This window comes from Artemia franciscana, chromosome 16 (assembly GCF_032884065.1).
Source record: "Artemia franciscana chromosome 16, ASM3288406v1, whole genome shotgun sequence".
Classification (NCBI taxonomy): domain Eukaryota; kingdom Metazoa; phylum Arthropoda; class Branchiopoda; order Anostraca; family Artemiidae; genus Artemia; species Artemia franciscana.
In genome coordinates, this window is record NC_088878.1 from 2,663,258 (window position 1) to 2,678,252 (window position 14,995).

The 14,995-nt window shown below is 36.3% G+C and overlaps 1 protein-coding gene and 1 pseudogene across 1 annotated transcript in view; both read left to right on the forward strand.

The window, feature by feature from the left end:
- Positions 1 to 14,995, forward strand: part of LOC136036900 (propionyl-CoA carboxylase alpha chain, mitochondrial-like) — a 97,458-nt gene that overhangs the window by 23,848 nt on the left and 58,615 nt on the right. The window contains exons 2-3 of the mRNA XM_065719276.1: positions 5,464 to 5,673; positions 8,574 to 8,741. Coding sequence (XP_065575348.1) covers positions 5,464 to 5,673; positions 8,574 to 8,741 — 378 coding nt within the window. The remainder of the gene's footprint in view (positions 1 to 5,463; positions 5,674 to 8,573; positions 8,742 to 14,995) is intronic.
- Positions 10,995 to 11,918, forward strand: LOC136036907 (uncharacterized; annotated as a pseudogene).

Consider the following 14,995-nt stretch of genomic DNA (forward strand, 5'->3'; position numbering starts at 1 on the left):
TCTGTCGGTCTGTCTGTCGGTCCCGGTTTTGCTACTTTAGGCACTTCCAGGTAAGCTAGGACGATGAAATTTGGCAAGTGTATCAGGGACCGGACCAGATTAAATTAGAAATAGTCGTTTTCCAGATTTGACCATCTGGGGGGGGGGGAGTGGGGGGCCGGTTAATTCGGAAAAATAGAAAAAATGAAGTATTTTTAACTTATGAGCGGGTGATGGGATCTTAATGAAATTTGATGTTTGGAATGATATTGTGTCTCAGAGCTCTTATTTTAAATCCCGACTGGATCTGATGACATTGGGGGGAGTTGGAGGGGGGAAACTTAAAATCTTGGAAAACACTTAGAGTGGAGGGATCGGGATGAAACTTGATGGAAAAAATAAGCACAAGTCCCAGATACATGATTGACATAATCGGAACGGATCCGCTCTCTTTGGGGTAGTTGGGGGGGGGGGGTAATTCTGAAAAATTAGAAAAAACGAGGTATTTTTAACTTACGAACGGGTGATCGGATCTCAATGAAATTTGATGTTTCGAAGGATATCGTGTCTTAGAGCTCTTATTTTAAATCCCGACCGGATCTTGTGACATTGGGGGGGGGGGGGAGTTGTGAGGGAGAAACTTGGAAAACACTTAGAGTGGAGTGATCGGGATGAAACTTGGTGGAAAAAATTAACACAAGTCCAAGATAGATGATTGACATAAACGGAACGGATCCGCTCTCTTTGGGGTAGTTGGGGAGGTTATTTCTGAAAAATTAGAAAAAATGAGGTATTTTTAACTTACGAACGGGTGATCGGATCTCAATAAAACTTGATATTTGGAAGTATATCGTGGTTCAGAGCTCTTATTATAAATCCGACCGGATCTGCTGACATTGGGGGGAGTTGGGAGGGGGAAACCTAAAACGTGGAAAACACTTAGAGTGGAGGGATCTGGATGAAACTTGGTGGGGAAAATAATCACGAGTCCTAGATACATGATTGACATAATCGGAATGGATCCGCTCTCTTTGGGATAGTTGGGGGAGGGGTTAATTCTGAAAAATTAGAAAAAATGAGGTATTTTTAACTTACGAACGGGTGATCGGATCTCAATGAAATTTGATATTTAGAAGGATATCGTGTCTCAAAGCTCTTATCTTAAATCCTGACCGGATCTGGTGACATTTGGGGGAGTTGTAGGGGGAAACCTAAAATCTTGGAAAACACTTAGAGTGAAGGGATCGGAATGAAACTTGGTGGAAAAAATTAGTACAAATCCTAGTGATTAATATAACCGTAACGGATCTATTCTTTTTGGGGGAGTTTGGGGGGAGGGTTAATTTGGAAAAATTAGAAAAAATGAGGTACTTGTAAATTACGAAAAGGTGATCAGATCTTAATGAAATTTGATATTTAGAAGGATATTGTGCTTCAGAGCTCTTACTTCAAATCATAACCAGATCCGGTGATATTGGGGGGAGTTGGAGAGGGAAACCGGAAATCTTGGAAAACATGAAAATTGAGATATCTTTATCTTACGAGTGGGTGATCGGATCTTAATGAAACTTGATATATAGAAAGATCTATGTCTCAGATGGTCCATTTTCAACTCTAGTCGGATCCAGGGACATAGGGGGTTGGAGGGGGGAAACATAAATCTTGGAAATTGGAAATCTTGGAAAACCTTTAGAGTAGAGAGATCGGGATGAAACTTGGTGGGTAGAATTAGGAAGTACCGTAGATAAATGATTGACGTAACTGGACTGGATCCTCTCTCTTTGGCGGAGTTAGGGGGGTCCAATGCTTTGGCGATTTCGGTGCTTTTGGACGTTTTGGGATGACGAAAATTAGTAGGCGTGTCAGGGACCTGCACAAATTGACTTGATAAAGTCGTTTTCCCGATTTGACCATCTAAGGGGCTGAAGGGAGAGGAAAAATTAGAAAAAATGGGGTATTTTTAACTTGCGAGTGGGTGATTGGATCTTAATGAATTTTGATATTTAGAAGGACATCGTGTCTCAGAGCTCTTATTTTAAATCCTTAAATCTTATCTTAATCTTATTTTAAAGTTCAGACAAGATCTGTTATTTATTCTAACGCAAAAGCTACAATTGGACCAACTACTGTTAGAGAACTAAAATGACTTTTTAGTATTCTTTTCATCAGTATGGATCTAAAGGCCAACCACCTGTCTACATATACCATATTTGACCCACTGTAGTCTGGCTCATTTTAAAGGAGGGTATACAGTAAAAGGAGGTTTGAGTTTCTAATTAGTTGAATGCATTTGATGATAGATCTATGAGGAATAAGTGTAAGAATGCTTGTCCCTTTGTATCAGTCCATTAGCCATTGTAGTTGTTTATTGAGAAATGCAAGGAAAACTACAAGCCTGGGCCATATATGACTGTTGACAAACAACTGTTGAGTTTCTGTGGCCACTGTGGCCTTTGTATGCACATTCTAAATAAGCTTTCAAAATATGGTTTGAAGCTGGTCATGCTTTGTGAAATAGGGACAAAATACTTATTTAATGCTCCACCCTATATTGGAAAATGAACTCCAACCAATAGCAAACCACTAATGAGCTATTTTGTTAAAGAGCTATGCCGACCCTTGGCAGAAAGCAACAGCAATGTAACCATGGATATTTGGTTCACCAACGTTCCTTCTGCAGACAAGCTATATTGTTAAAAAGTTCTGCCGACCCTCGGCAGAAGACAACAACAATGTAACCATGGATATTTGGTTTACCAACGTTCCTTCTGCAGACAATCTGTTTTGAGACCTCTTAAAGCTGACAGTGGTAGGGACTTTCTGTTAAAGTAAGAAGGAAACCCCAGAGACCTTGCAACGAAAGAAAGGGACTCTGGATTGTCAATGTTTTATTTCTACAAAGAAAAAAGACCATTTTATCCTATACACCAAAGGAATGGAAGTTGGTTCTGCTTCTGTTGGTGATGCACCAAGGACAGTCTATTGCTGACTCTGGAAAACCTGAAATAATTCAAACATACAACCAGACGAAGTACAGCGTGGACACATGTGATCAAAACTGTATTACTCTCAGCAGTTTTTAAAAGACCCAAAGGTGTTCTATTTGCATGTACAGTACAGTATGTCGAACGTGATCTTCATAAATTATTTAACCATCAGATTGACAAGAGTTTCTTGATGAATCCTTACCATGACCTGGTTATCTCACATATGAAGCACTGTTTAGAATGGCAACGTTTGCCACACCAAATCCGTGAAGCCATATATGAAATAATTCAGCTGACTCCTCTTTCAAATGAAGGTCCCACTCGAAGTCCTAGTTAAGTGAATTGTAGACTGTGTCCTTCTCAGATTGATCGCAAAACATTGACTGCTTGCAAGGTTTGTGGGGCCCTGTTTGCCAAGATATCATTGCAGAGATATGTGTAGAATACGCTGATGTATTTGTTTCTCACTGTTTATTTTTTTATATTCCAAAATAAACAAATGCATGGTTATAGAAATACAGGCTTCAATAGACGTATCAAGTCAAATTGATCAACCATAGTATCAACACAACTACATAAGCTGTCTAGCATTCTAGAGTCTCATCAACTTTGATAAGCTTATCGGTGGGATGATTGGGGACACAAAGGCAGTTGGTTGCCTTCTATTCATGTTTTGCCCTTAAAGTAGGCACTGGAATGTATGGCTTGAAACCAAATGAATCTTCCCCTAAATTTCTATGATTATCAGTTCTGTACAGTGGTGCTAGAAAAATTATGTTATAGAAATATCACTCATGATTAACTTAACTCTATTACACTGACTATGAAGCCATTTTTTAAACCTGTGGGAATATAGTATATTTTGTTTCAACCTTGTTTTGTAATAGAATCGTAATTTTTACAATTAATAACTATAACAATCCTTAAATACCAACTCAGGTGAATTTGAAATACCATAACGCAACCTTATGAGAAAAATCAACTTCATGAAGCATGTACTTACCATATATTGATGTAATTTTATATTCAAATACTAGTCTCATATGTGTAATTAATCAAATAAAAAGTATTTTTTCAATTCAGAGTAAAAAGCAATTTTAAAACTTATAACAAACAAAAACTAACTATGTAGCCTACAAGACTCCCTTACTTCCTCCCCCTTTTTTTTCAGCTGATAGTTATGTTTTATTCATTGCTTACCTTCTAATTCATTTCATTTTTATAGTATTGTGACATAAACAAATGTTACTTGTGACTCTTTTCTATTCGTAGATTGAGTAAAATGGCTAATTGTAATCAATGCGAAATATTAATATTTATATAGTATAAAATTGCTATAAATATAGCAATAAAAAGACAGCAGGGAAATGGTAGCTGAACTAAGTGTATGTTTCAGCTGTGATTTCAAAAATGATCTTCATTGGTTTTTATCACGTCACGCCTTCGTGAAAAATATAATTTTAATGGGATTTTGTGAACATTTATCATTGTGTATTTTAAGCGTGTGTGTGTGTGTGTGCGTGGGGGGGGGGGGGCTAAATTTCCGCCCTCCCTGCCAGACTGTAACTTTGTCACTGTACAACTACAAATATTCTTTCTGCAAAACCCAGTTACCTTCCCTCTCTCCCCATCATAGTCCCTTTCCACCAATATAAGAAGTATTTAAAAGGATTAAACTGCAGCCGTGTACTTAAAAAAGTAGCAAAGCCTTCATCCATAGAAGGTGCCTTAGCCATCTCTACCTTTCTTTCATTATAGCCCTAGAAAGCAGGATTGAGCCACACTTTTCGCACAGCCTAATGTTTGAAATACGGTCAGTCAGCCGGGTAGCCAAAACAACCCGTTAGCAATTTCTCTGGAAAATATCTATCAATCTTAACCCATGCTTAAGAACCGCATTTGACCACTGTCATCATTGTATCTTCCAATATTCTGATTGTCAGTATTTTGGAGGCGAAATTATTATTTATCCTTGTGACTGTTTGAACAAAGTGACTTTTCAAAATTCCGATGAGTGTTGAGGTGAGGGGACATCTAGCAAGGGGGGGGGGTCTAGTTGTCACTTGAACATTCTTCAACATCCCCCTCTGGATACCCTGAAAATTTCAAATTAATACCCTCAGACGTTCCTTAGATATTGCTGGTATGCCTTTTTGATAACCAGGGTGTACATAGTGTGTTTTTTGATCTTGTTCAAAATCCCTCTCATTATTTTTTTAAAGTTTCAACATAATATTCAAAGTCTTTTTGGAGGCCCAGGATCAAACATGCCCCTTTTCCCCCATAAAAAAACCTTATGTGTAAGCGAGGGGCAACTTGCATAACTTACATGCCTTGCCCTGGGGGGTGTGGGCCTAAAAATTGATTCGTGAAGACTTCTCTATTGACTATCTATGTTAATTTAACACTGGTTTTGTTCGTAGTATATTCTTTATCTTTATAAGGGCTGAAATAAGTTTTCTAGCTCTCAGCTGAAATAAATGACTCATCTTTTCAGGGACAAAAGGTGGCGTTTCGTCGATGTTTTTCCGTCTCTGCAGGAAGTCGTCAATTCGACTATTCAACCGACCCGATTGATCCCTCGGAGCCAACTTTTGATAAAATTTTGATTGCCAATAGAGGTGAAATAGCATGCCGAGTGATAAAAACAGCAAAACGAATGGGAATCAAGACTGTGGCTGTTCATTCCATTGTTGATTCATCAGCGGTATTTCTTCTTCTTCGTCATCTTAAGCTATGTAGATGGAGAAATAGTTAACTTATAATAAAAAATAATGGTCAAGACTGCCCCAAAAAATATGTTTGCCAAGAAATAAAAATTAGAAATAACAATTAGAAAAGTCTGACAATCATACTAACAGACGAATAATTTGAAAAGGTGGTACAAGTATTTGTTGTAAGTATAAAAAAAAATAATCAGTGTACAGCTCACCAAAAGCTTAGCTTGCAAGAGTTTGCTACTAAACAGAATAGAACTTAGAAATGCAATAACAAATAGGTAGATGAAACGAAATAATAAAGGAAGTAGAATTTAAACAGAATTACTTTAAGAATTACGGGGTAAAATTATGTATTAAGTTAAACTTTATTAATGCTAAACTTTTTAACTTTAACCAAATACTTACGTTTCATGAACTATATTAGTATAAAAAATTAATTGGCTTGCTCCATAGGACTATTTTTTCTATTGCAGATGCAAAATATTTAAATTTAATATTTTTTTACAGCTACGTAGCAATTAAATAGATTAAACGAAGTATTGAAATAAATCTTGATTATATGCAACTATTCCATTCAATCGATTTCCTAAGGTATACTTAGGTAGCATGTGTTTACAGTTATAATAATAAAAGAATAAAACATTAAAAAAAAGATTGTTTTTGATATTTATGTCTACATTTAACTAAAGGTAATATTTCTTTATGCTTTTATGACGCTTAAAGTACCAAGGACAGTGAAAACGGAGCCTGTTTATTTGAATTGAATAAGTGGAAACTCGTACAACAATATACATAGAAAATTTCTAAGAAAAATCGAGAATCCAATTTTAATAAAAATAACCTATGCATGCTGTTATGCAGTTTTTGAAGTTTAAAAAGAAACTTAGGTGAAAATACGCAAAAATTAACCAAGAATCATTTGTGGACCAAACAACGTAGGCATGTGTAGGTTTCCTTTGAAGGTATTTGTTTTCGGGAATCAGCAGGTTAGGTTGTTAATGCTTGAATTTGAATGGAAGATGAGCGTTGTTAGGTTTAACTAAATAGTTTGTTTTTGATTACCCAGTTAGGCGTGGCAACATTGACAAAAATGTGGTACTACCCCAAAAACTTCGTAATTTTGAAACAATCAAAAGAGAAATTCTAGAAAATCACGGTTTTTCAGGTATGAATAGGCCCAAGAGGGGTCAAAAATGTTTTTAGTTTGATGATCTTGGTACTTTAAGGAAAAATTTTTCCTCGTTTAGTGGTGCTCCATGAAAAAAATACTTAAAGGAGTGTAGGCTATACCCTTGCATGAATACCCATAATCAAGGTAAAACTGCATTTTTTTAGGGGGGGGGGGGTGACACTGAAGAAGTTCAGAAATGATGGTGTCGGATCTTTGGATATATTAAAAAACAATTAAATATATTAAAAAGTAACAGAGTTTGGATTCCTTGTAACATTGAGCCCAGTAATTATAGTACCATATTTCTGTTTAGGGTGAACTATTCTATCTTATTTCCACTCTTTTTCTACGCCCCTTCCTTTCCGCTTCTATATTCTTCCATTTACTTTATGTTTATGAGCATTTTTGTGTACTATTGCTTTCATTTCATTCTTGCATTTATGTTATTTCTTTTTCGTATTTATGTTGTGCACATGCCTGTATATATGCGCATACAGTATAAGATAACATAGGAATATCTTAAAAACTTGTGGAACTTTGTTTTAGTGGGTATGGTGGGCCCACTTCCACCCTGTGTTGTTACCTGAATTGTCCTGTAAATATAAAGAATATAAATAGTACAAAATAGAGGAAGCAAATGACTGTACGTTATTGAATAAAAAGAATCTAAATAGTACAAAATAGAGAAATTAAATGACTGTATGTTATCGACCAATTATCATCACAGAGATACCACCTGCCAGTCTAATGATTTCGTGGCTCTGAATTGGAAAAAGGAATTATAGAATAGGGGACAAAAGAAACTAAAAATAGCTCTTGGTATTGAAAGATTCGGTTTTTATGGCACTTAGTATTTACCAAGTTACATATAGCGACCGCAATTTCTGTCCATCAGTCTGTCTGTCTGTCAGTCGGTCGGTCTGCCGGTCCTGGTTTTGCTAGCTTGGGCACTTTCAGATAAGCTAGGACGATGAAAGTTGGCAGGCGTGTCGACCATCTGGGGGGGGGGGAGCAAGCAATCGAGATAGTTGAGAAGAATTTATTTACCGATAAAACAAATGGTTGTTGTTCTTAAGTGTGGCTTGCTGGTGTAGTGGTATGATTCTCACTTAGGGTGCGAGAGTCTCGGGCTCGAATCCCGGACCACCCCGATTTTTACATGATGAAGATCTGAAACTAGATACGTGATCAATATAGCCATCGCTGAAAGTTGGCAGGCGTATCAGGGACCGGACCAGATTAACTTAGAAATAGTCGCTTCCGCGATGCTTATTTCTAGGAAATTCACTGCATTTGTATCTTGTGTTCGTAAATCTTACTTTTAAAAATTATCTTCCAAAATTAAAAATTCAATTGATGAGTTTTTAAAAACTAAATCCCTAAATTTTCTGGTTCATTTTCCCACCTATAAATAGAGATCCAATGTAGCCAGAAAATCTTCTAAGAAAATGTCTCCAAATAATTTCTAAAATTTTTGCTCTCAGATACTAACAAAAATTCACATAGCGACGTTGCTTTCTTTTTTTTGTAGTCTTTCAACAAAAGCTGGCTGTATGGTAAATCATTCCTTGGATTAATCAGTGAATCTCCTGATTCATTTGCAGTAAGTCGTCTTCTTGGACGACTACTTGTTAATGATTAAATGGTCTATTTTTTTTAAAGTTTAATTCAATTCTAATATCAATTATTATATTTAATTCATGAGTTCTTTTCCAGCTGCATGTCAAATTAGCAGACGAATCAATTTGTATTGGACCAGCTCCTGCAAGGGAATCTTACTTGAATATGGAAAAGATTTTGGAGGCAGTTAGAACTACTGGATCTCAAGCTGTCCATCCTGGCTATGGCTTCTTGTCTGAAAATGCAGAGTTTGTCAAAATTTTGGTAAGAACTACTGCTTAAATGGGGACATGAATAGAGTGGATTGGGTCTTTTTGTCAATCGAACAGGCTAGCAGGCAATGTGGAAAGGAATAAGACATGTGCATTTACATTTTGAATATGAAAAAGCCCATAAAACTTGTATACTTAAAGTCGGTAAAAACTTTAGACGATCTACTTTTTGCTATCTTGGAGAGAAGGTAGGTTAGGAAAAGGAAACTTCCAGTAATAAGTCCAGAGCCAAAAATATACTCTGGGAAGATATTGCCAAGCTACCACGTTAACTTTTTTCTAATTTTGAAGCCTTATAAATTTGCCTACTTGACAGGTCTACACTTATTTTTACAAGAAATTTTTACAAAAACAACATACCTTAGTTTTCAGTTTCTTTTTCTCTGGTTGTAGATTTGAAAAATGCAGTTCCTGTTATTTGAGTAGAATTTTAAGCCATTTTATTGGCTTCTCCTAAATTTTGGAAATGTATTTGCAGATCTTTGAAACCTCATAAATTAAGATTGAGCAAAGTTGTGAAGCTGAAAATACTTTTCTTATACGTCATTTAAGCAGAAGATCTGATTTGCAAGTTTTTACTTTTATAAAACAGATTTTTTAAAGGTCATCAAAGGTCAATGGGGTAAACTTGGGTAAGTTCGACCCAGGGGTAACTGACGCCCCAATCTTATCTGGCTCAGTGATTACAGATGTCTCTGGTTCCTTACGCCGTCTTCTTCCGTTGACTTGGATACTTGACAACAACGTTCAGCATTTCCGCCATTTTCAATTGCTTTGTCATGAAGGAATTTCAAAATTTTATGGAAGGCATTTTATTGGCCACGAGGTAGGTAGCAATTTTTAATTGATAGTAAAGAAGAATAGAAAGATCATAAAAGGATTTTAAATAGCTGATAAGTTAATAGGATAGTTTAGGTAATTACTGCAATTTATCAGTGTTTTGTTCTCAAATCAGTCAAGAGATACAAGGGGTGCCGGAATTACCCCGGAAAAACACGAATTTGGGGTAAATTATACATATCGCATACAGGATATGGGGCTTATCCCATACAGGATAAATTCTGATTCGGGGGTCGGATTTACCCTGTGTATACAAGTGGCTAGGCTTTTGCAATTATAGCCTAGATATCAGTGTATTTGCCAACTATTCATAATGTTAACAATACGTTATATATATATATATATATATATATACATATTGATACGTATTGCTTTTCAAATGTTAATTGATAATTTGCCTCTTTTTTTAGTGTTTGGCCAGTGTTTTGTTTCTCCCAAAAGGAAGAAATTTATTCTGCAAAAGTAGCTGTCTACAAGCATACCATGGATAATTTTTTTTTAACGAAAGAAAGGAGTAGCATGAATGTCTTTTTCTTGTATTTTATGTTCCTACCCTACCAGATATATTTTAGAAGAAAGAAAGCTTCATGGAAGGATTAAATATAAAATTCTCTCTTTTTGAAAGTCCCAAATAGTTGCCCCTCCCTTTTTCTTCTTCTTCTTTTCTACTATGACGGTATACACACCTGTTTTTTAACACGCTTCAGCAAGTCAAATGTAACCATTCTCATTGGTTTTCAGTTAACAGAAGGTTTAATTGCTTATCTGTGCACAGGCTTAGTCAGTGAAAAAGTTCTCCCATGAACTTTATAATCTTGTTGGAAGCCCTTTAATATCTTACGCCATGATGCAATTTCGAGATTAAAAACAACCTTTATTAAGATGGGACCTGGTTTGACTAGCATCATCATAAATAAGAACCACATGAGAATCTTTTTCTTTGTAGGCTATAACACATTCCTACCAAAGAGATGTTTTAGAATAAAGGAAACCATTGAGAGACTAAATAAAAAAGGCCATTCTTTTTGATTGTTCCAAAACGATACCCATCCTTTATTCTTTTTCTTCTTCTTTCTTCTGTACACGCTTTTCTCCTTTTCTTCTTGTGCCTGCTTTGCTTTGCTACGCTTTACTATTGTCGCTATAAAGCTGCATTCCTTCCAGATGCCGCGCAAATGCAACCAGAAAACCAACAACGGAGAGGAGGACGATATACTGCTGAACAGCTTAAACAAGCCAAAGATGAAGTTCTATAATGTCGAATGTCTTTAAAAAAGCTGCGATGCTTTGTAACATACTACAACACTAATTGATCAAAGATGAAAAGAAGCAAAGAGATTTCCCCAGCTTGCTCGCTGTTACTCGCGGAAGACCTCTGGAACTGCCTTCTCAAGTTGAGCAGAGTATGGAAAATTCGCTGAAATTCATGGAAAAGTGGGGCATGGGGCTTACTAAAATACAATTCCTAGACGAAGTGGAAAAATGTATCAATGTGAACAAAATTAGTACTTATTTCTCAAACAATCGGCCAAGTGAAGACTGGTGGTTTGGGTTTAAGAGAAGAAATAACATCTTGATTAAGGAACCTGAGCAACTTGAAAACCCTGAGGGCTTTGCAACAAGCAAACCCTCTCATCATTCTAGGATTTTATGACCTAGTACAGAAAACCGCAGAAGAACTTGGCATCTTAGACAAGCCAAAATGTTGATACAACTTGGACGAAACTTCGTTTTGTCGTGATCCTGATAGCCTTAAAACCGCTGGTGTGAAAGGATCTCCAGCAATGTGGCGAACTGGTGGCAATGGGCGTGATGACAAAACTGTTCTCGCATGTATTAGCGCATGAGGTGAGTAACTACCACCACTGGTAGTATTATCGGGGAAAAACACATGGAGTTCATGGCTACCCGTTAAAGACCATCCAGATGCATGTTTTTCAGCTATTAAGAAAGGACGGATGACTGCGGACCTCTTCTATAACTGGTTTAAAGATGTTTTCTTGACGTCCATGGCTCCCACTTATCTTTGCCTCATGGGAAACTCGCTTCACAAAAGAATATCATTATCCTCAACTTGCCAGCCCATGTATCCCATGTTCTGCAACCCCTTGACAGAGTTATTTCCAAATAGCTGAAATCGTCCTTTGAGCAGAAGCTCATGAACTGGCAACGAGTACACCAAGGTGACATCTTTCCTAAACAAGGACTCGTGAAATTTTTTTGTCAGATCTGAGAGACTCACCTTACCCCTCCACTGATTAAAAAATTATTTCAAGCGACAGGAATTTATGATTCTGCTATTCCAGCAAGTATCAACTGCAATGTGATTGACAAGGCAAAGTTTGATCCAGCCAAGTTAAAACGATATGTTGAGACAAAGAAATAAGAGAGTCAAAATCTAACAAGAGAGACAATCACAGTGAATACTACAACTAATAGATTACTATGTCTGTGCTGGTTAGTCCAAAAAAGATTCATACACGGGTGAAATCCTTGGAAGAGCTTCTCTTGGATTCAGCACGCCGCCCTCCTCTTGATGTCTCAGCACCTGGGATATCCCGTAGGTTGAGAATTGCTCGGGAAGCTGAAATAATCACTTCTGTTGAGGATTTGAGAGTGCTTGAACAAAAAGAGAAAGAGAAAAAGAAAAGGTCGAAAACAAATAGGGAAGGTAAAAGAAAACATACGGCTAAATTAATACTATGCTATAGAGTACGATACCAGACGGGATCAACAAGGCTGGTATATCGGAAGGGTGATTGATTTTCCTCACAAAAATCTTGTTCATATAAAATATCTTCGCTGACTGAGCCTAACCGACTATTCATATGACTGGCCAAAAAAAGAAGACATTGATGAAGTTGAAGAAGAATACATCTTTGCAGGACCATTAAAGCTTTCTGGAGCTGGTCCCTTCACTCTACCATCATTCCAAATTTGGCATGTCATCACTCTGTACAAGAAGCACAAGTTATCAAGAGTTTGCTTTGTCGACTCCCTCCAATTTTGATCGAAACTGTTTTTTCAATAAAAATTACTTTCTTTCAACTAAAAAAAATCTCTTGTACTAATTGAAATTACAATCTTTCCCCATTATTTGAAGTACGGTGTTACCTTTGTCATATTTACAATAACAATTTGAGAAGTACCATTCTCGGGGACTTCTTCTATATACATACAAAGTATTAACGAAAGTTCTTGTTTTGTATGGTTTCTCTGTAAATAGAGATATTATCTATCATGTCTTAAGGTGACATAATTTTTATCTCTGGATACATAGGATCTTCTGGGGGGTTTCAGATTTACCCCAGACTAGGGGGCAAGTCCAACCCCTCTGAAATGGGGTGCAGTAATTCACGGAAACAACAAAACTTGTGAACTTTCTAGATTGTGAAGAAAATTACTAAATTATGACCAAGAACAACGTCAAATAGTTTTTATTGTGCCAGCAACTCCAGAAAATGTTAAAATTTTTTGCTCCAAATTAATCTGAAAAAATTCGATAAGGGTCGGAGTTACCTAACTTCACCCTACCTTCTAGAGAGAGAAGGAGTGGAGGTATGTAGGAGGTAGGTAGTGGAATCTAAACTCCAAAGTATGATGGACAGTAAAAAATTAAATGTGTTTTATCGGTGGAAACTTACCCAACCATGCATGTCTAAAAAAGGAATGAATTATAATGAAAAATTCTTTTATATGCAGTTATGCCTATTTTGCTAGTAGTGGGTGCCAAATCCAAAAAAAGAATATGGGGGAAATCAGCAAAAAATGAGCTTGAAAAATATGCCGTCATACAGCTTAAGAAGAATTAGCATTCCTGTCAACTTTTAGCTGTCTTTGTGAATCAACAGATATCGAATTTTGAATTTTTGCAGATGGAAAGCGCTGTCAAATTTAACGAGGTAAGTGTTATTTATGCATGGTTCATTGCGGTCCATAAGTTATTTTGATTTTGATATCGGCTTCTAAGTTTTTATTAAAAAAAACAAGTTTTTTTTTTAACTGAAAGTAAGGAGCGACATTAAAATTTAAAACGAACAGAAATTACCCCGTATATGAAAGGGGCTGTTCCCTCTTCAACGCCTCGATCTTTGTGCTAAAGTTTGACCCTTTCTCTCAACCCTACTTTTTAAAACAGTAAAAACTTTAGCGTATTCTACGTTATTTATTTGCTTCAGCCAATAAACCTACAATCGCATCAGCCCAAATTAGCTGTAAAATGTGGCACTTCGCGCCACTATTTTACTGACTGCAATTTTTTCATCAATTGGTTGAAATAATTTTTTTTTTTGGGGGGGGGGGGTGGTTGACGCATCAGATGGTATGACGACTAATGAGAAACTATGATGATGAAACAACAACTAGATCTGAAATATAGTTATCGTTATGGAAATACAATTACTTTTACATTAGATCAACGTTGTACCCTCGGGGATGGAGGGGTTTTTAGTTTAGCTTTGAATTATTACAAACATTGGGTAGAAACATCCATTAAATATATATATATATATATATATATATATATATATATATATATATATATATATATATATATATATATATATATATATATATATATATATATATATATATATATATATATATATATTGCCCAAGTGCGAAAAACCGAATGATAATCTTAGCTGAAATCACGAACAGAAATTGGTAGAAACAAGATATTTTTGGCCCCAGGCAAGAGTTCTACGAAGCTTTCCAAAATGCAAAGTCATATTCACCAATCCGGCCTAAGGTCCACACTTTCCGTAGAAACCGCAGAGGTTAGACCCTTACCACTTTCTAGGAATAAGCTGAAATCGGGATGCTAGGGAAAAAAAAAAACACTGGACAAAGCCAAAGTGTTGCTCTTGCAACCCAATGATGATAACGATTTACTTTGTCCAAACTTTAAAGTTTAGTATGTTTAAGTAATAGTATTTTGTTTCTTTTTCATGGTAATGTTGCTTAATATAGACACATTGCAAGACCCTCAGTGCCTTCAATTCCTTGTTGATATACCATTCTTACTTGTGCTGATGATTCAATAAATACGATAGTGTTGGTATTTGACTCATGTGATAGGCGAAAATTTTCTGGACCTCAACGATCTTACACATACACACACACACATATATATATATATATATATATATATATATATATATATTCAGGAAAGACCTTTAAAAGAGTAACTACCTAAAGAGGGTAGAGCCAGTACCTTGGTATCACGCTCAAGTCCTGAGACAGGGTCACTAACATCTGAGCTCCCGACTAGACTTGACAGACCTGATCAATGCTTCCGGTATCATAATTTCTGTCAAAAGCCCTGATTCTTTTAATAGCCTGATTAAAGAAAATATTGCGAGCTTTTGGTGTAGCAGTTGCCAAGTCTTTCCTTGTAAGTCTTAA